At 51.1% G+C, this 20576-nt stretch overlaps 6 protein-coding genes across 6 annotated transcripts; 2 read left to right on the plus strand and 4 right to left on the minus strand.

The window, feature by feature from the left end:
- Window positions 1–1551: 1551 nt before the first annotated feature.
- Window positions 1552–3665, plus strand: P174DRAFT_455803 (ferric reductase family protein; the record flags this gene model as incomplete). Its single annotated transcript, XM_024829364.1, has 6 exons — window positions 1552–2176; window positions 2228–2289; window positions 2351–2536; window positions 2589–2988; window positions 3058–3219; window positions 3271–3665. 6 exons carry the CDS (start codon window positions 1552–1554, stop codon window positions 3663–3665), a joined length of 1830 nt encoding a protein of 609 aa, XP_024686613.1.
- Window positions 3666–4103: 438 nt separating this feature from the next.
- On the minus strand, window positions 4104–5209 carry P174DRAFT_455804 (D-mandelate dehydrogenase-like dehydrogenase; the record flags this gene model as incomplete). Its single annotated transcript, XM_024829365.1, has 3 exons — window positions 4104–4840; window positions 4895–5064; window positions 5085–5209. The coding sequence occupies 3 exons, from the start codon at window positions 5207–5209 to the stop codon at window positions 4104–4106; spliced, it is 1032 nt and encodes a 343-aa protein (XP_024686614.1).
- A 312-nt stretch (window positions 5210–5521) lies between these two features.
- P174DRAFT_415798 (type I polyketide synthase) lies at window positions 5522–14094 on the minus strand (the record flags this gene model as incomplete). The annotated part of the gene is made up of 14 exons (XM_024824439.1): window positions 5522–6376; window positions 6432–6752; window positions 6812–8574; window positions 8636–8723; window positions 8808–8849; window positions 8925–9260; window positions 9318–11664; window positions 11723–11882; window positions 11937–12057; window positions 12104–12679; window positions 12734–12893; window positions 12944–13028; window positions 13080–13428; window positions 13483–14094. The coding sequence occupies 14 exons, from the start codon at window positions 14092–14094 to the stop codon at window positions 5522–5524; spliced, it is 7815 nt and encodes a 2604-aa protein (XP_024686615.1).
- Window positions 14095–14316: 222 nt separating this feature from the next.
- P174DRAFT_436418 (uncharacterized protein) lies at window positions 14317–15486 on the plus strand. The gene is made up of 5 exons (XM_024826039.1): window positions 14317–14578; window positions 14637–14664; window positions 14712–14730; window positions 14774–14851; window positions 14907–15486. The coding sequence occupies exons 1-5, from the start codon at window positions 14565–14567 to the stop codon at window positions 15452–15454; spliced, it is 687 nt and encodes a 228-aa protein (XP_024686616.1). The 5' UTR covers window positions 14317–14564; the 3' UTR covers window positions 15455–15486.
- On the minus strand, window positions 15417–16575 carry P174DRAFT_436420 (putative EF-hand calcium-binding domain protein; the record flags this gene model as incomplete). Its single annotated transcript, XM_024826040.1, has 6 exons — window positions 15417–15543; window positions 15565–15815; window positions 15966–16067; window positions 16124–16249; window positions 16324–16378; window positions 16570–16575. The coding sequence occupies 6 exons, from the start codon at window positions 16573–16575 to the stop codon at window positions 15532–15534; spliced, it is 552 nt and encodes a 183-aa protein (XP_024686617.1). The 3' UTR covers window positions 15417–15531.
- Window positions 16576–16688: 113 nt separating this feature from the next.
- Window positions 16689–20535, minus strand: P174DRAFT_381237 (putative potassium/sodium P-type ATPase). The gene is made up of 5 exons (XM_024823067.1): window positions 20185–20535; window positions 19992–20118; window positions 19822–19916; window positions 17865–19767; window positions 16689–17818 (listed from the first exon to the last, which is right to left on the minus strand). Exons 1-5 carry the CDS (start codon window positions 20463–20465, stop codon window positions 16982–16984), a joined length of 3243 nt encoding a protein of 1080 aa, XP_024686618.1. The 5' UTR covers window positions 20466–20535; the 3' UTR covers window positions 16689–16981.
- Between the last annotated feature and the right edge of the window lie 41 nt (window positions 20536–20576).

A 20576-nucleotide genomic window follows, 5' to 3' on the forward strand; every position in this document is an offset into this window, starting at 1 on the left:
ATCATGAGTGGTTCCTTTTCACCTGATGACTAACCAAAGGTGATACTAACTACGTAGTTAGTAGGCTAACTACCTAGCGACACTCGACGGCAGTCAGACTCAACATCCCACTCTTCGTGTGCTATCAATCACGTTATGCTCTCTTGAATTCATCCAAGTGCTGAATTACGATGGTTTAGGACGTTCCGATAATTTTTATTGATAAAGGCTATCAATCGTGATGAAGTCTTCGCTCTTCCCTGAGGTGGCATTCGGGTCGCCCTTCCGCGCTGTATATTTATAGTTTGATCTCGAGACTACGGTGGCATTCACGTTCGCCTACCGACATCATCGACCTCAGAACAAGCACTCTTGTTGGCTCTTCGACTCCAGACTGGAGATTCACTCTCTATCTAAGCGCGCGTTGCGTGTTGTCTAGGCCTTTTCATACGATTCTGAATCAGCAGCGTTGCAATATTGGCTCGTTGCATCCTCCATATCGTTTTGCAACAACAAATATAGCCAGTAAAGGGTCTTTCTTTGCTTACATCATGAGTCTTACTGCTATGTGAATGTACGACGTCTGTGGCTTAGAAACTCTCAATACAGAGTGAACCTGGTTAGACTGTCATGCTGGTGAATAGAGGGATCCCTGCGGGCCAGAGAGCTCGGCGAGCAACCGCGAGCTACATCTTCGATTGCTTTACAGTGGACCAGAAGAGAAGTATGACAGGAATGTTATCTCGTGATAAGCTCAGGCTGGCAGGCAGCTGCTGCGTCATAGGGTCAGAACCTGCAAGATGACGAGGCCGTGGACTTCTTCAGCGTCAATTCTTGCCGAACAATGGAGCAAGACTTGTGCTCAGGGCGAGCAATCAAGCTTTCGGTATTCGCGGGAATTTGGCGATCCTGCATGACTTTCCGTTTTCGGAGCTACCGTTCCATCGGAGAGTAGGGGCCCATCCGCAGACTCCAATAAATTCAATCTAAGTCTAAGACATCGGCTAATAACTTGACCAGAATTCCCAGCTGTCGACAATGCTGTGTAAGATTAGTCATTGAATTTCGATTGAGGGTTTTGGTTCGTTTCGAGGCCCGGCAATAATAAGGACCTCCGCTATGATCTAGACGGGCTCCACGCTCCAAGTCTCTCACATTCCAGAGCGAAGCTCAGCTGAGTAAGACATCAACCCCCGACATTCTCCATGGTTGCACTAGCTTGCTTCACTGACGCTGATCTTTTTGTCATCAGTCTTCCTTGTAGCTTGTTGGGTGACTCTTTGCATTACTACGTATTCCATGATGACTGCGAGATGGTGGATGACGGCATCAGGAGGAGAGGTCATTGTAGAAGCACTTTCACGTCATGGCTGGATTTATTTTTATTGTTCACGGCCTGGTGTCTTGCGTCCATGATTTGACTGCTTTAACTTCTGCAAGAACTCTCTTCTATTCGCGGCCTTTTCGCCAGTTTGGAAGCCCATGTGCAGCTTTTGCCGCTGCTATACTTCGATTCACTCCGTTCGTCCGTCATTCAACTTGTGATTTGAATGTTTCTTTTGACCTCAGGAAATGGGAGTAGAACTCGGAGGACCAGGGGTAGACCACTCCCACCCCGGCTACCCTCATCGTCCTATGAACCCGGTATTGGCGACACCTCTGTTTGTCCTCGGCGGGGTCTTCACCGTTCTATTCCTGTGTCGGGTGGTCATAAGGGTTCAGCATCGCCGTCGTTTACGTGAGATTCTTCAGACAGATGACCAGAGCAAGTTTTCGGGGACCAGCACCATCTTTGCCTGGATCAAGAAACATGTACTCTATGCACCGTTGTTTTCAAAACGGCACAGTCGCGAATTTCAACTGCTCAACAGGATTCATATGGGAAGCATACCCTTACGACTGGAGGCTACGTTAGTTCTGGGATATATCGCGACCAACCTGCTTTTCCTGTTCGTCCTAGTCGACTGGTGGACGGACTATCAGGAAAAGATGTACCAATTAAAATATGCCGCCGGACATCTGGCAGTAATGAACTCGCCTGCGCTGGTCTTGACCGCGGGTCGGAACAATCCCCTCATCCCACTTCTGGGCATTCCTTTTGACACTTTCAATCTCCTGCACCGCTGGGTCGGGCGGATCATGATTGCTGGGGCCCTTGTTCACATGGTCTGTGTCATTGGGGCGCAGGCCGCGCAGGGTGGGTGGTTCAGCTGTCTCGAATGATGGCCGTTGCTGACAAGGGAAACAGTATCTATGGACGCGATCACGAACGAACTTTGGAGTAAGCCTTTCTATGTATATGGAATGATTGTAAGTGATCCGTCTCGGCGAATGGTTTACTAATTGGCATTGCTAACGGCGGTCGATGTAGGCTCTTATTGCCTTTGTAGTCATTTTCTTTCAATCAGTATCACCAATTCGGCATGCATTCTACGAAGCCTTTCTTCATTTTCATATATTCCTCGCAGTCATGGCATTTGTTGGGCTATGGTATCATCTGCGTGGCTTGGCCCAGCAGAGGGCTCTTCTGGCCACGTTGATCCTTTGGGGTCTTGAGGTGAGTATCTGTCCTTGGTCATCAAGTTCGCACTACTCATGCTTCTCTCCAGAGGATTGCACGTCTTGTCAGCATTATCTGGCGGAATTGCGGCAAACAGCGTACTTCTGCTACCGTGGAACTGTTGCCTGGAGACGTCGCCCGGGTCGAGGTCGCCGTGTCGCGTCCCTGGAAATTCAAGGCCGGACAGTATATGTACCTCTATGTCCCATCGCTAGGACTATGGACCTCGCATCCGTTCTCCGTGGCATGGACATCCTCAGATCGGATGACTACCAGCGAAAAGCGCGATTCAAGCGACTCGTTCAATGTCTTGCTGGGGGGACCGCAACGGACCACCATGTCATTCCTGATCAAGCGGCGAGATGGATTTACCAACAAGCTCTTGAGGAAGGTTCACAGCTCGGAGGAAGGGAAGTTCAACGCAACTGCGTTGGCAGAAGGGCCATTCGGTATGTATTATGACTCTATTCCTTTCCGCGAGTGGGAGATACATCATATTCTTACATAGTGGAACACAGGGGGCCTTCACTCGCTTGCATCTTATGGTACGGTACTGCTCATAGCAGGGGGAATAGGCATAACTCACCCACTCTCCTACCTGCGCGAGTTTGCCGATGGCTTCTCCGACCGGTCGATGGCTGTACGGAGAGTCACCTTGGTATGGATTGTGCGCCACCTAGGTACGTTCTTACAGGACAAAGAGCAAACGAACATGGTCTAACCCCAATTAGAACATCTGGACTGGATCCAGCCGTGGATGGCCACTCTACTCGACCATCCAGCCGTCGAAGCCCCGAACGAGCGCAAGCAAACCTCATACTTTCAGCTTCCTGAGTTTTCATTATCAATTCAAGTCTACGTGACAGCGAAAGGGTATACCACAGACGAATACTTATCCGACGAGAGCCCCTGGACCAAATCACCACCTTCAACGGTGTCTATTAGCATCAAGTATGGCAAACCATCGTTTGCGGAAGTTGTGGATGTCGAGATGGCGCAGCAAGTTGGTGCGATGGCCGTCAGTGTTTGCGGCCCGGGAGGACTGGGCGACGATGTGAGACAGGCCATTCGAGAACGTCAGAACGGGCGGTTGGTTGATCTTTATGAAGATACGTTTTCTTGGTAGAATTTGCACACCATCAAAAATGCTGGCGTTTTTGGATCATAAATAGAAATACAAACTAGAAAATGTAAAATTTTCAGTCATTCCAGTGAAAACAGCGTAAGTTAGCACATAAGGATAATATCTTGATCTAAGATGAGGTGAAAGCCGCGCAACGAATCTTGAACGCCTGATCAGGCGTAGAATTACCTAATCGGGCAATAGGTGGGTATCCCTGTTCGCCAGGTCTAGACTGTGGACCAACACAAATCCTGGTTCCTGGATCTTCAACCATCGGCTTTTCCCTCCAGCATGCTACATTCACCACACTTCAGACGAAATCCAGAAGGATGTTGATGACGACGTATTAGGAGTCATGATTATTACTGCAAACACCGCTGCAACGTCTGATCTACCAGTGTGTGTATCCAGCCTAGCAAGCAAGCACCTAAGCAAAATCAATCACAGCATACTCTTCGACGTCTTGATCAAATGCAGATTCACCGGCGTCAAAGCCTTCCCTCTCAGCAAAAACTCCTCAATATTCTCCATCGCCAATCGTTCAAAACCCACATGCGTGTCCACCGTACCCCCGGCATTATGCGACATCATCACCACCCGCCCATGCCTCGCCAGCCGCGGATGCACATACGGTTCCTCAGCATGAACATCCAGTCCAGCAGCCGAGATCTGCCCTTCATCCAGAGCCCGCAGCAGCGCCTCCTCATCAACCAATGATCCCCGCGCGATATTGATGAACCGCGCCCCGCGCTTGAACCTCCCCAGCCTCTCCGCATCGATCAGCGTCCGCCCCGCAAACGGCGTCGCGACCACCACGCAATCCGCCAACCCCAGCAACGCGTCCAGCTCGCCCACGAACCGCGCGCCAACGGCGTTCTCGACCTCGGGCGATTTGCGGACTAGATCGTTGTACGCGATCTGCATGCCGAAGGCCGCGTGCGCTTTCTTGGCGATCGTGTATCCGATCTGGCCCAGCCCGATGATGCCTAGCACACGGCCGCGAGGGTTCAGCGCTGTCAGCGGGGAGTTCTTGTGTGCGTCGAGGAAGCGCTGCGGGTTGCAGGAGTGCGCGGCCTGGTGTGACCAGGCGAGGTTGCGGAAGACGGCCAGGATGAGGAAGAGGGTCATGTCCGCGACTGATTCCGAGGAGGCGGCGGCGCCGTTGCAGTATATGATTCCTGTCATCGCTGTTAGCTAGGTGAGTCTGCCTCTGTGCTGGGTTGGAAACGCACCGTGCTGTGCGAAGATATCTACATCCGCCCAGTCGTAGCCTGCGCCTGCGGAGGCCATGATGCGTACTGACGGCGGGAGGAGGGGGATGAGTTCTGCGTCCCACCGGCCCATTTCACCTCCTGTATTCCAGAAGGGGCGGAAGATTGCATGAAAGTCCCCCAGCGACGCTCTTTCAAGGCTCGCATGAACTCGGCCCGTTCGCGCTCTGCGGCCGTGGGTTGGATGATTTCAAATTCCGAGGCGAAGCGCTGGTAAACATCGTGGTTGTACTTGATGTTGTCGCCTATATGGAGAACTCGATATTTGGACGTCATTTTGTCTTCTGATTCTTTTCAAGCTATATTCCAGGGCTACGGGTTGTGTTCCGTGGACGTTGTCTTATACAAAGTATCGCGTTGTATACTCCGGCCCCGATCAATTGCCGAAGGTCAAAAACCGATAGCCGATGCAGCAGATATCCGACATCCAACCCACCCATCTATAGCCGTCAGAGACCGATAGCAGTACCTGGCCAGGGATGATCGTTTTATAAACCCGAATGTAAGTCTTTCATAGGTGAAGAGGGCTGATCCCCCCGGCCAAGGTATACAAACGACTCCACGCTGTTCTCCCCACGCACCCTACTTCTACCGAACTCGGTCAAGATCCCCATTCTGCTCTTCGGTAGTCACTCTTCCGTACCGCGAGTCCAACCGCAGAGGCAATGTTCGCGCCCCGAGGATGTCGAAAATGGCGACGTCTGCGCGGAGTTCTCTCGAGAACCAGTTCCGCAGTTCCACTGCTGCCAGGGAATCCACTCCGTACTGGTGTATGGGTTTGTCGACGTCTATATCAGCAAGCGGTAATGAGAGCATCTTGGAGAGCTTGTTTTTCAGCTGTTCTGTCACTGCTGTAGTGACATCGGCTACGGATCCAGCGTTTGCAAACAGAGCAGCGAAATTGGTATGCTCCGCCTTCCCGGGAATGCCAGCATCCGTCCCTTCGACCAATGTCATATGCTGGTAGAATGGTCGCCTGATCCATTCCGTGGTTGTCATGCCTTTCTCCCGCAGTTTTGGTGTCATTCCAACCACCGTCTGACTTCTCAGCAATGGAATTTCGTTCAGACTTGGGTTACAGTAGATATCCAGGAGCCCGTGGAGCTCAGACTCTGTGATCTGCTGGAAGACAGTACTCGCCAACGTCTTTTCTCGAAGGGCCAAGTTGTCTTTTAAGACACCAACGGACAGAAACATCCCAAGGTCAAACGACACAGCTTTCTCGCCCAGTGCAATGCGGTACCGGGCTAGGCCGTCTTCAAACGTATTGCCAGCGGCGTAACCAGATGCTCCTCGTGCGCCGTATATTCCAGCAACAGATGACATTAACACGAAAAAATTCATTCCTCTCGGAAGAAGCTCGTGTAAATTCCACGAGCCTTGGACTTTAGGCGTGGTAGAAGCTTTCCAAGATTCGAAAGATATAGCTTCGAAATGAGCGTCCTAGGAAAGCAGAGATGTCAATGAACGTTCTTTGATATCGAGATATTGAACTTACGCTAACGACCATCGATGCTTGGACGCATCCTTTGATCGGAGGCATTGTCTGACCAAACTCGTACAAGACGGCTTTCAGGCATTCCCTGTCGGTAATGTCACACGCGGGTGTAGCAACTCTTGCGCCTTTGGCTTCTAGCTCCCTGACCAGGTCGTGAGCATGTGGGTTCTGAGGCCCCGATCGTGAAAGTAGAATCAGATTTCGAGCTCCCCTCTCAACAAACCAACGAGCGATGCTCCTCCCTAAGCCGCCTAGGCCACCTGCGATGAGATATGTTTCATCCGGACTAAAGAGGTACTCTGGTCTTGTTTCCAGGACGGTCTACGCTGGGTTAGCTAGCATTCTGCTCAGATCTTGTGCGTCGGGAGGGTCTGGCATACCATTACCTCGTCTGTATCTCTCATCTCCAAAACAGCCTTTCCTGAGTTCTTGCCACTCTGCATATGCCTGAATGCAGCTTCAATGTCTGATATGCCATAGACTTGGAGTGGATCCGGAAGGGGCATCTTCCCTTCTCTCAACAATGACAAGATAGTTTCCAATGCCGCTGTCACAACGTGTGGGCGATCCATTGTCATCGCGGCCAGATCAACCGCAGCAAAAGTTATATTCTGCTCGAATTGCAACATCGGGAGCTTTGCGTTGGACAAGATATCGTTCTTCCCGATTTCGATGAACCGGCCGTACGGTGCGATCGACTCCCAGGAGGCGATAAGCCCCTCGGAAGACAACGAATTGAGAACCACATCCACGCCTTTGTTGTTTGTGAGGCGCTTGATTCCTTTCGCGAATAGCGTGTTTCGACTCGAGAAGATATTGCTCTCGGGAATGTTGTACTTCTCTACCAGGAACCGTTTTTTATTCGGATTGGAGACAGTCGTGAAGACGCTCGCACCGAGGAGCTGAGCGATTTGGATGGCGGCTTGTCCCGTTCCTCCAGCACCTGAATGAATCAGAATTGTTTCTCCTTGCTGAAGTCGAGCGATTTGATTGAGCGCGATCCACGCTGTGGCATACGCGACTGGCAAAGCTGCGGCTTCCGAAAAGGAGAGCATAGTGTCCGGAATCCTTATGACGGCCATGTTTTCTTCTAGACGGACATAGTTTGCATGACGACTGGGATAACACGCCAAAACCCTGTCTCCTGGTTGAAACTTGCGGCACGAGGACCCAACATTTGTAACTAGCCCTGCAAACTCAGCCCCCAGCGCCTCACTGTCCAGTCGCCCCAGGGCAATAAGCACGTCCCGGAAATTAAGGCCGACACTCTTGACTTCAACCTCGAATTCTGTAGGTCCGAGTGGCTTCTGATGTGAAGTGTCCTCCAGGAAGTGGAGAGTGTTCAACAGACCAGGAGAGCCTATCTCAAGTCTGAGCCGGGGCCCAGCACCGAAAGGTCGTAATGCTTTCTGTTGAGGGAGCTTCTTCGCTGAGATTTCCTGATTGACCCCAGTGGCGTGGACCAGGCGGCCGACGTGAAGCATGCCGTCAAGCTCTGTGTAATCTGTGTCGATGCTAGTCTCCTGAGTCACAGCAGAGAGCGCTAGTTTGACAATCTGTTGTGCCTGGTGCTTGATCGACGCCTTCTGCTCCAGGGAGAGGATTGTCAGTCTTGTTCTGTGGTTCTCCTCTCTAAGGACTCGAAACAGTCCGTCCACGAGCCGATATTTGGGACATGGTTTTTGTCCGCCCCCACCATTTACCCAGATAAGATTCCTCGTAGAAGACAGCAAGCTATGAAGACGCTTAAACTCTTGTTCGTTTATATCGTACAGGTAGGGACTGTATCCTTCCAAAACCGTGATATCCAGACTGTTTGTGAGATCTTCTTTTGTCAGGAAATGTTCCACTGGTGTCTGCGTTATATTGGCCAGTCCCGCACGCACGAGCTGGGCTTCAAGTTCACCGGCCAATTCTACTTGCGCATAGTTAGCAGGATCAACGATGATACTTATCTTCGGCGACTTTTCAACCGCGGACGTATCATGAACGGCAGTCGAGAGAATTAGACTAGCCTCCTGACAGTCCTCGTGGCTATAGTCGTCGATCACGACATCGCAGCCTGAGAATCCGGCTTTCTTCAAGTGTCTTTCCCACTGAGCCGGGTCCGCGCATGGATTCTTCTGGCGGTAGGGCTCGAGTCCTAAGAGTGTCAGAGAATCTTGTGCGATTCCAGCTTCAGGGCATAGAAGGGAAAGACGTACCTCGCCACCATCCTTCAAACAAGCCAAAGACAAACGTCGTCCGGATAGCACCCGGTCGAGTGATTTCGACAAGTACAAGCTTTCCCCGCTGTAGTAGATGGTATCAGTTATTACTCGCATTCAGTTGCGACATGCTGATGGAACGACCATACGGCTTCAGCAACTTGCGGACATTCTTCAGACTCGCAGACAGATCTTTTGTTGCATGCAAGACCTAAGATATCAGTCAGGTCAGATCAGATCGTGTCCCTACTCTCAAACCGTACAATTTCCAAACTCATAAACTCACCAGAAATGCAACAACCATGTCATACGTTTCACATTCGAAGCCCTCCAGCCCAGGATCCTGCTCGATATCAAGCGTCTTGAACCTCATCCGCGTGCCTTGAGATGCAAAGAGGTCCTGTGCCTTCGGAAAGAATGACCCAGATATATCCGTAAAGTCCCAATGTCCATAGCGAGGCACCGTGACATCGTTTTCCGAGTTTGAAGAAAGGACTTCAAGGCAGAATTGAGTCATGGCGCCGCTTCCAGCACCGACTTCAAGGATTTTCATGTGTGGGTTCTTGTGCGCCAGCGCATCCAAAAACCGAGCGAATTGACGAATACGTGGGAGAGAGTGAACCTGCAGATCATGGTCATTTGACTGTCATTCGAATGTCATCGTGGCGTCCTGGCTTACCATTTCATAATAAGAGTCATCAAGTAAGTTTCCTTCGAATAGGAAAACAATGGGGTCGATTTCTCCTTTAAGGAACTTGAGAAGGTTCCTACAGACTGTGCTCACAAGTAGTCCTCTCTTGTTCATGTTCTCGAGTTTTGCATGAATGTCGTTAACGAAGCTCTCGTCCTTCATGCGGTTCCTCCATGTTTCAGAGCTAAAGGGAGAGTGGCCTGACTCTAGTGCTCTTTGTTGATCTACCATCCACTCGACGTACCTCCTCATATGGGGAGGGTGATCGATCTTGACGTCTGGGATCGACTTCAGGACTTTGTCAACGTATGTTATAACAAGGAAGTCCAATTCAGTAAAGTACTGGACTGGTTCTTCGCTGATTGACTCCCCACTTGCACAAAATGCTCGGATTTCCTCGTTCTCCAGCAAGTCGAGGTCAGGCTTCCATTCTATATGGTGACACAGGTTCTCTGTCTGTAGTTGACCATCTTCTGAAACGCCCTCTGAGCTTTCCAGGGCTGTGACTCTAAGGCCGCTGATGGTCAAGAGTGCACGCGTCATTTCGCAATCAACCGCAGTCATTGAATACCGAGCGTCCCCAATGGCTGACCTGTGGGAACTCGCATGCACCTTGATACTATCCGCTGTCGGATGGCTCAACCCGCTGTTCGATATCCATGCTTGGTCAATCCGTGTCGGAACAGCCACAGGTTTTTTCTGGCTTCCGTACGTCACGATACCGGCCATCATGTGGATAACGGCGTCCAATGTGGTAGGGTGAATCGTATGAGGCTGAGCAACTGCTGAGCTCGCGTCCTCCACCCACCTGTAGGTGCGGACATCCGAGACAAATTGGCCATTGGGCTTTCCATCGCATCGGAGAGCTGTAATTGCCTTGAAGTCCGGTCCATAATGGTAGCCACAGGCAAATATATCTTCGTAGTACTGGGATGCGTCGATGGATTCTGCGCATGTATATGCTGCATTCTGATATGACTGCACAAGACCTTCCTGCCACTCGCGCTCCACTCGGCCGTTGGTATTCAGTCCCATCTCGCCAGCTTCGAATGCGGCTTGAATAGAGCCAGTGGAGTTGTCAATCCAGGTGTTGTTGTCGTACGAACATATCCGGAATTCGTACCAGCCGCTACTATCTGCCTTGCCTTCTCTGACGCGCTTCATGTGTATATTTGTCTCGATGCCGTCCGCATGTATAGGTATATGCAATGCAGATGAAAACACGACATCTTTGATATTGAAGCCCACAATGACTTTGTCTGGCTCAACAAGCTGCTTGATCGCCTCCACCGCCATGACCAACATGCCTGCCGCCGGGTAGAGAATTGTATTATTGATCTTGTGATCTTGGACCCACGGCAACTCAGAGACTCGGATGATGTTCCTCCAGGTAGCTTCCATTGGGTTGCCATCTGGATCTGGGATACCGACAAGGTCCAGACGGCCGAATCTCCTGCATCTGTAGCCCTTGCTTTTTCGGCTCTCGCGCCAGTATGATGTAGAATGGTTGAATGGGTATTCGGGAAGGTTACTGAGCACTCGCCTTTGGTTGGTTCCACCATAGGCAGTTGTGTTAACCGGTGCCATATTGATTGGGTAGCCGTAGCAATGCAAGTGACCTGCGCAGTCCAAGGCGGTCTTCACAGCAGATTTATTCCGTACTAGAAGTGAAAGATAAAGGATATCGGCTTGCTTGCTGATGCTCTTGAGTATATCTCGGCATGGGCCTTGCAATGCTGCGTGCGGCCCAATCTCTAAGAGATGATTGATTGCCATTTGATAGCGATGGCTTCCATCGATTTTCCTGGTCGGCTTTCCTGGAGAACAGATGCGGCTCACAGCATCGGAGAACAACACTGGAGACACCATATTCCGTACCCAGTATGCAGGGTCCGTCAGCTCAAGACTTGAGACCCAGTCTCCAGTTACAGAAGACAGCATGACCGGAGCCTTCTTCTTCTCACAACTCGGCTTCTCCAACGTCCCCATCGCAGACTGATACTCGTTTGCGATTTCTCGCATCTGGAACGAATGATACGCGACGTCGACTACCAACTTGCGTGAGAAGACCTCATCCTGCTGCAGCAGGTCATGCAGGGCGTCAATTTGCTCTGCGTCGCCTGACACTGTCACGCTTCTAGGGCTGTTGATGCAGGCCACGACCAGTCTCGTGCCTTGGATCCTGTTGATATATTCTTGGGTATCCTTCTTGGATAGTCCTACCGCAAGCATTGAACCTTTTATTGAACTAAGCTCTTTAAGTTTGGCCGCCAGAATGCCTCGGTAGTATGAAGCTTTCAACGCGGATTGCTTTGAGAGACCCCCCGCGCAGTACCTGTCTCATCTCTTGTCAGTCAATTGAGATAAATGGATATATTGGGGGGGAGAAGTACGCAGCAGCAATTTCTCCAGATGAGTGTCCCACAACTGCCGTCGGGATAACTCCCCAGCTCTCAAGCAGATCGACGAGGGCGACCTGAAGAGCAGTCGATATAGGTTGGCCATAAGCGGGGTTATTCACGTTGGTATCAGATGCGGACTTTTGTAACTCGCCTTTGAGATGATTGTTAGCCATGTCGCTACAGGCTGAATGAGACGGATACTTACTTAGCAGATCCCAGGTACACCCTATTGTTTTCAGGTACTTCGCGGACTCCGAGAGACTGTCTGCAAATATAGGATACCGATGTAGCAGCTCGCGACCCATTGCGTGCCATTGAGCTCCTTGCTATGAACGGTCAGCTTCGGCAGTCTCCGGTTTGTTATAGTCATACTCCAGTAAACAAGAACGCTATGTGAGGGTCGTCGGTAGATTTGATTGCAGGCGCAAAGTTGTCTGAGAGGCTCCCAAGATCCCCCAAGGGATCTCCAATAGCATAGCTCCGCCATTGGAGGTGACTGCGGCGCTGATCGAGGGTGTATGCCAGGTCGAGCAGATATTGACGTCGCTGGCTTCTTGAGAACTCACGCTTGTCCGATAGAAATGGCTTCCACGATCCCACAAGTCGCTTGATTCCGTCTTCGTCTGCGGTTGACCACACAAGAAGCTGGTGGTTTTCCTCCTCGTCAAGAAATTCATTCTCCTTTTGTCCAATGGTATGATCGTCGGTCAGTTCGCAGCTTTGGTCATTCATGGTGTAGCCACGCTTCCCTTGAGCCACTAGACCAATGTCTGCATGTAATGGAGGTACGACCACCGTCTGATGACCGGTGTTTTCAATACCCATAAGGCGAAGGTAATTGTATGCATCGTCCAGGACGACATGGCAATTTGACCCGCCGAAGCCGAACGAGCTCACGGAAGCTCTGCGTAGGCCATTCTCGGGCCACGGAATGGCCTTTTGCAGCACCTATTGTGCGAAAGCTGTTAGGGCCGCTGACTCAAGACGGGAACTCTTCCAAACCTTTAAATTGAGGAACTCTTCGTCAATTTTTGGATTAAGTGACTGCAGGTTTCGGCTGTTTGGTGGAATGATGCCTCTCTCCAATGCTAAAATGACTTTGATGACTCCAGCAACACCACTAGCTCCTTCAAGATGCCCTATGTTCGATTTGACAGATCCACTACAGCGTCTTAGGATCGTTCTCGCTCGGAATGGCCAGCCAGGACTTACACGTATAATGGCTGCTCGGGGGACCTATACTGCCGAAAAGCCGTCCCTATCGCTCTCGTTTCGATTGGGTCACCAATGGGGGTTCCTAAGCGCTAGTTAACAGAACGAAAGCCTCCTAACCTTCATAACGGAATACCTGTGCCATGGGCCTCGAAATACCGGGTTAATGACATATCCAGCCCAGCCTTTTTGTACGTATCTCTAATCAAGCGGACCTGCGCGTCTTTGCTAGGCTGCGTGATACCGGGTGTTTTCCCATCCTGGTTCGAAGAAGATGACCTTATAAGGGCTCTGACAGTGTCTCCATCACGTATAGCACTATCGAGTCGCTTGATCACAATGACACCGATTCCCTCGCCTCTTGCATATCCATTTGCCCGGCTATCAAAGCTGTAGCTGTGACTATCTCGCGACAGCAGTCCCAAATTGTCCAAGCTCATGGTTAATTCTGGCGTTAGTATCACGTTGCTCCCGATTGCTAGGCCCTACCGAAGCGTTAGCAAGAAAAGCCACAAGAATTTGTCCTTCTGTCAACATACCATAGCAGCGTCTCCACTCCAGATCGATTGGCATGTCATATCCAAGGCGATCAAACTGCTTGAACATGCAGTATCAACCGCAACGCTGGGTCCTAGAAGATCAAAGAACCAGCTAACTCGATTAGCAAGCATATTCCGTGATGTGCCCACAGCCGTGTATTTAGGCATATCTAGCGGGTCTTTGGTCTGCAGCAAGAAGTAGTCATCGCTGAATGAGCCTGCGATCACACTGGTCTTGGAACCCGCGACTTTCTCCATTGGCAGACCTGCGTTTTCCAGGGCTCGATAGACAGTCTCTAGGACCATACGTTGCTGGGGATCCATTGATTCCGCTTCCGCAGCACTCATTGCGAAGAATGGCGCGTCAAATGTCGCCAGGCTTTCCTTGAGAAAGTGTCCGCCGCGCATTGAGATGCTGTCGAGGCGGTTGCGATCGGGATGGTAGTGGGCGTCGATGTTCATCCGATCGGTAGGGAACTCAGTCGAAACACATCTGCCATCGAGCAACATCTGCCAGAAGGCATCTGATGAAGTTGCATCATCGGGAAATTTGAAGGAGAAGCCTACCACCGCTAACGGTGGAAGACTGTCGGTTGATGTGCTGCCTGCCATAATGGAAGAAGTCAGTGCAGCGGTCTCGGGAAGAAAGAAGATAGACTGAAGCTATCTAATATAATAGCAATTAGCAAGCTGATATATTTGTCTCAATATTAATGAATGGCATCCTAAATCGGTCAAACTGGCGACTGGTGTTGTAAAGCGAGCATGTCATTTGTCACTTGTCGAGACCCATCGCCCCCGCCGTCTTACATCCACCGCAGACACGGCAGGACGCCTGAACTGAGTAGCTTACGACGAAGCAACCCCATCATAGCGCGATCTGCCATTGTCATTGGCCATATTACGGTGAATGTGTTGGCTATCCACCCTTCTGTCCGTGCCGAACACGGTATCTATTTGGAATTCGACCAAACTGGCAAATCAGTGTTGGTCATCCACGCAGCGACAGTTGATAAATGGTTTCCGTCACTTACTTTGATCCTTTCTCAACGGAAGTACATTGACAACTCCGTTGAGCCAAAATGCGCATTCTCTGGTGAGTGTGCCTCTGATTCTCTAGCCAGTGCAGTGGTCGAGTTGTTAATGGAGAGCAGTCTCCATGGAGCAGGCACCAATTCTCGGGTAAGCAAACTCAACATTATCGATGACGAGACTGACAATTGTCAAAGATCTTTGAGATGCAGACAGGTAGGACAGCCTTCCTCATGCAGATCGAATCTGACAGAAACAGCCGCCATCAGGTACGAGCTAGCAGACAGCCACGTCTACGATTTCGTGGAAGGCACCATTCCTTGGAGCATGTACCCAGGTCTGTGGGTCGCTTTTCGTACATAGGCATACACCACTGAGAACTGTTTCTACAGGTGTTGAAACAATCGCCTTGGACAAAGAGCCTGTCTTCGCGTACTTTGACGACATGGACCCACCGAGTGGGCTCGCCGTCTATCAGCATTTCGAACGACACCTGAGAGACGAGGGGCCGTACGATGGTGTAATGGCATTCAGTCAGGCGGCAACGATGATCCTGACGTACCTTATACACGTCTTCAGGAAAAAGAACCGAGGAGAGGCCGTTGACAGCCCGTTCAGATTCGCTGTGTTCTTTTCAATCGTTCGGCCGCCGATTGACTATGAGGAACTACAGAAGGGGAAGTTTGTAGATGTGGATTTAGATGATGTCAAGGGTATTGTTGAGATCCCCACGGTCCATGTATGGGGTGCATTGGAAGAGAGTGCCGGCCAAGCGGCCATGGCGAGCGACGTCTGCAGGTCAGATGTGAAATGGACGTATGTTCACGATCGAGGGCATGAAATTCCCGGCTCAGGGAGCAAGGATGCAGTGACCAAGACGGGGAATGCCATACGAAGGGCGATAGAGACTGCGTCAGATCCTCTTGATAATGAAGAGTAGCCAAGCTCATCATCAAAAATATCAAACATTATGTGTCCAACACCGCTGCACTATCTATATCTACCACTCAAAACCTCCTACGCACGCCCCTCCAGCAACGCCCACCTTACCAAGTCCGCAATCGTCCGACTCACCCTATCCGTCCGGGGAATCTCATGCCCACCCCCATGATCAAACACCCTCCTCTTCCCGGGCTCACAAATCCCCGAAAGTTGCACCCCAGCCGCATACCTCGGATCCTTAGACCCATAAACATGCACCGTCGGAATCCCCACCTTAAACGGGCCCCGGATCTCCCCGCGGAGCTCCTCCTCATCCACCGCCCCGCCCCGGACGCATCGCCCATCCACCGCGCCGACCCCTCGCCAATATCGACGCAGAATGAGCCTGCATCGCCAACGCCTCTCTCCCCGCCCGATCGCGCTCCTTCACCGCGGCAGAAACCTCAAACCCTACGCTCTCAAGCAGCTTCAGCGGCGGCCCGCCGCAGATGAAGATCGCCGCCTTGAACGGCGGAGGCTGCGCGGGTCCTGCGCTTGGTCGAGGAGGAGCATCGCGGTGCCGAGGGCGCATCCCTGCGAGAACATCATCACCGCATCGTAGGGACCCCGTTCTGCGATAAGACCCTTGAGCCAGGTGCAGGTTTTTTGGATCGCCTCGGGGAATCACCTTCCCAGAAGGAGTAGTAGGGGGCAGGGTAGAAGAGGTCGATTCCCGCTGCGGCGGTGGAAGGGTAGCAGCCGTCTATGAAGTCGAAGTCGATGTGGAGGTCATTGAGGTGAGAGCGGAAGGTTGCTGGAGGGAGAGAGGGGTTAGTTGCGAACTTGCGAGCAGCTGATAAGCGAGGGCGAGCGGGGTAGGTTACGGACCCGTCTGGGACTTGAAGATGGTGCCGCTGGTGCCCTTGCCGTGGAGGCACAACACCTTCATTATTATGGCGGGATTTGGAGCTACAAGTGAGATGGCAGTGAGACGGGGAGATCACTTTGAAGCTGCAGAGAAAGAGATAGAATATTGCCAACCTGGCAAGAAATCCACTGGGGCTAGGATCCAAAATCCTCCGTAAGCAAATCGCCCCCACTACATCTGCAGCCTGCAGGTTGGTTTGCAATAACGGACATCTCGGTTCGGCTTCATGTAGTTTGCCAGTATGATAAATTTAATCCTGGGCTCAAAGGTGGCTGTCACTGGCGTCTCTGGCGTCAGATTAGGTGATTTCCCTTCATTGATCACTGCCTATGCTTATTGAGTTTACCCGGCTGTCATCCTCGCGAGTGATGAGACACGAATGAATATATATTCCAAGCACCCAATCATAAGCTGAAGGATCAGTGCTATACGAAAACTAAGGTAAGCATATCTGCGATATAGCAAAACAAATTGTCAACGAGTGAATCTAGTCAACGAAAAAAGACCCAAGGCAAGGTGTGTTGAACACCATCTAGAACGCGCCGGAGCTGCCGAAAATGGTTGAACATCCTCAGGCTCTGTTTCAAAATTCTACCCCCGTTCTTGCTTCCATGTCCTCTACTTCATTTCCACGCTGGCATTGGCACTCATCGACAAAAGAGTAGATGGCGTCAGCGTCAAACCAGCTCTCATCTCAGCATCCATCATTGTGAGCGTTGCGTTCCTCCCGCTTCCAATCCGGTAGGCCCTCTTGATCGCCTTCCAGCTTTCCACAAGCGCCAGGTACACAGCGACACATCCGAAGACGATTCCCCACTCCCATCCGATACCTTGATGCTTGAAAACCAGTCTGTTGACTGCAGGCAAGTAGATCACCGGAAAGGCCACCACGAAGCCGGCAATCACTGCCCAAAACAGGAAACGGTTTCTCCAAATGGACTGGAACACAGAGAGCTTGCCGGGATATCTATCAGGATCCAGATTGAACAGAGACCGGGAGAAATGTTTGACCTCCCACGCTGTGATCAGCAGAAGAAATGTCAGTGAGGCATAGGTTGTAGCACGTGCTCGGAAGACGACATTGCATGTTTCGTTCCAGCCATTGTTGCAGTCCTCTCCCAGGTCCGAAATACCAGCACCAGCTCCATAGATGACGCATACAAAGGCCACCAGGCACAAGGATCCCATGAAGGTACCGTAGATCATTTTGTCGGTGATAAGCTCTTTGGTGAAGACACCGACCTTCAGGTTATGTGGTGGACGGTACATCAGATCAGGCTGCCCTTCTTCCAGTCCCAACCCTAAAGCTAGGAACGACGAAGTGACTAGGTTGGCCCAGAGGATTTCAAGCGGCGATAGAGGAAATATCGAGTTGCCCTGCTTATCCTTAAAAGCCAGAGCTATCAAGAGCAAGATCACCTGAGCGATATTCGATATGAGCAGGTGCATCAGGAACTGCAGGTGTTAGTCATGCCATACAAAACCGCCAAGTCGAGATTACCTTCTGAATGTTGTCAAAGAGTCGTCTTCCTTCCTCCACTGCCTTCACAATAGACGAGAAGTTATCGTCTGTGAGTACCATATCGGCCGCTTCCTTTGCAACATCGCTGCCATTCTTGCCCATTGCTATGCCAACATCGGCGCGTTTCAGGGCGGGCGAGTCGTTTACTCCGTCGCCTGTCATCACACAGAAAGCGCCACGTCGATGCATCGCCTCCACCATTCGAACCTTTGTTGCAGGGCTACATCTAGCGATCACAAGAGGTAGCTGCTCAATGGCGTCTATGTCAGCATCAGACAGCTCGTCAAACTCGGCAGCAGCCATGACCAAGCGACATGATCTGCTATCCAACATTGGACCGAGAATTCCCACTTCAGACGCAATTGCTGTCGCCGTCTTGATGTGGTCACCGGTGAGCATATGCACAGTGATTCCGGCCATCTGACACTTGCGCACAGCAGCAGCGGTTTCGACACGGGGAGGGTCGTAAAGCCCTACAAGGCCGCAGAACTCAAGATTGGCCTCAGCCATGGCGCGTGAGGACACTTGGGATTCGTCTTCGAGTGGTGTTCTTTTGTGTGCAATGCACAGAACACGAAGACCTTCCCCAGCCATCCGATCAGCTTCATACTGAATGTTTTCCTTTTCCTCCTCGGAAATGGCGAGACCTGGTAAAACAGCTTCGGGGGCTCCCTTCGTATACACCTCGTTCATGTTCCCGCCCGAGTTTTTGTAAACGATTGTCATCCGCTTAATAGAAGAGTCAAACGGATATTCTGTGTGAAGCTGCATACCGTCTCTCTGCAGTATAGTCGATTTCTCGTAACCGACACGCAGCGCCAGAACGTTCAGGGCGACTTCGGTGGGTTCCCCCACAGCAGTCCAGCGACCACTTGAGGGGCCAGATGGCTCCTCATTTTGGACGACTGACATATTACATAGAGAAATTGTGGCGAGAAAAGTAGAGAGAGCCGGGTTATCACCATGTTTTTCAGGAACCCAGTCAGATCCGTTCAGTTGAATTAAACCGCTGGTAGGGTCGTATGGGTCGGTGGTATCCTGAACAGTCAGAGTACCAGCACCTGGTATCCACGCCGTACGTGCGATCATTCTTCCTTGCGTCAATGTTCCTGTTTTGTCAGAGCAAATGTTTGTGACACCCCCAACAGCTTCCAGACATTGAAGCTTCCGGACGATGACGTTCCCCTTAGCCATTGCTTTGGTACCCACCGCCATGGTTATCGTGAGCACAGCAATTAAGGATTCTGGAATCACGGCAACGCCAATGGCTATTCCATATATCAGGACTTCTCCTTCAATGTCCCACTTGTTGACAGAAAAGACGATAATAGCCAGGAGTACTGCGAGAGCAAAAAGAAGGAGCGCAAATTTACTCAACTTGACCTGTAGCGGAGTACCAACAAGACCGAGGACATTTTCCGCTGTTGATTTGACACCGCGGACGGCCCGAACGAGCCTACTGGAGTCGGCGTCGTCTGAAGTCTCCTGGAGAAGTTTAGCTATTCTGCCCACTTCGGTTTTCATTCCGGTAGCAGTGACGATTCCGGTTGCCCGTCCTTGTGTCATGCTACATCCAGAATATGCCATGTTGGTTCTATCGCCGATGGGGATATTGTGGGAAGAAAGCACAATATGTGGGGTCTTGTTCACAGGCAAAGATTCGCCCGTTAGCAAGGCCTCATCCGTTGATACATTTGTACCGTCGATCAGTCTCAGATCTGCAGGAACGATGTCGCCAACTGTGAGTTGAACAACGTCGCCGAGGACAACAGACTCCGCCGGGACGGAGACCACGCGGCCATCTCGCAGTACCTTGCATACAGGTGCGGACAGTCGATGCAGCGACATAATTGTCTTTTCTGCCCGGTAGTCTTGGACGAACCTATGAAATATTGATCAGTCTGAGGCCATCAAAAATCAGAGTATATAAGCCTACCCCACGACAATGTTCAGGACGATGACTGCTGTGATCACACCTCCCTCGATGTAGTCGTGGATACCGAAGGATATAGCCATAGTGATGAGGAGAACCTGGTTTTACATTGGTACCATTTGGCAACTTGATTGGTGACAGACCGGAGTGTGGCCCTGCAGGAATGATCATACCATAGTTAGACTATTGGAAACCTGCCTCAACAGAATTTTCCAGGTCGATACGCCCTCGATTTCTTGCACCCTATTTGGGCCATCTCGCTCCAAGCGAGTGGCCGCTTCTGTACTTGACAGGCCATATCTGGAAAAGTTGAGTCAGAGAGAGGTAGCAGAAAGAGGGAGTGAGGACTGAAAGTGTCGAACTTACTGAACATCGACCTGTAGAAGACTTGCCAGTTGTTCAGGAGAGAGAGTGTGTGCACAGTGAGCTGAGCTCTCGTCATAATTGCCAAAGGCAGCATTTGCCGATTTATAGGGCTGTGGCGTAGAGACTTCTAGAGTGGCAGGATACTCTAGCTTCTCCACGCTGAGTCCTGCTTTTACTTCACATGCGTGATTACTTGAGATTGAGGTGTGTCTGTCCGTAAAAGGACATATAGGAGGCTCCGTCGATTCCTCGACATCAGGCGGAGACGTTTCAATGCCCATCCAATTAAGGTTCGTACAGATGTGGGAAACCCCTTTGATGAATATCAGACTTACGAGCCTCAGTGTATGATGATGGGATTGGTTGTACCTCTCTGATGGCGAAAAGCAAAT

Source organism: Aspergillus novofumigatus, assembly GCF_002847465.1.
Source record: "Aspergillus novofumigatus IBT 16806 chromosome Unknown P174scaffold_1, whole genome shotgun sequence".
NCBI classification, from domain to species: Eukaryota; Fungi; Ascomycota; class Eurotiomycetes; order Eurotiales; family Aspergillaceae; genus Aspergillus; species Aspergillus novofumigatus.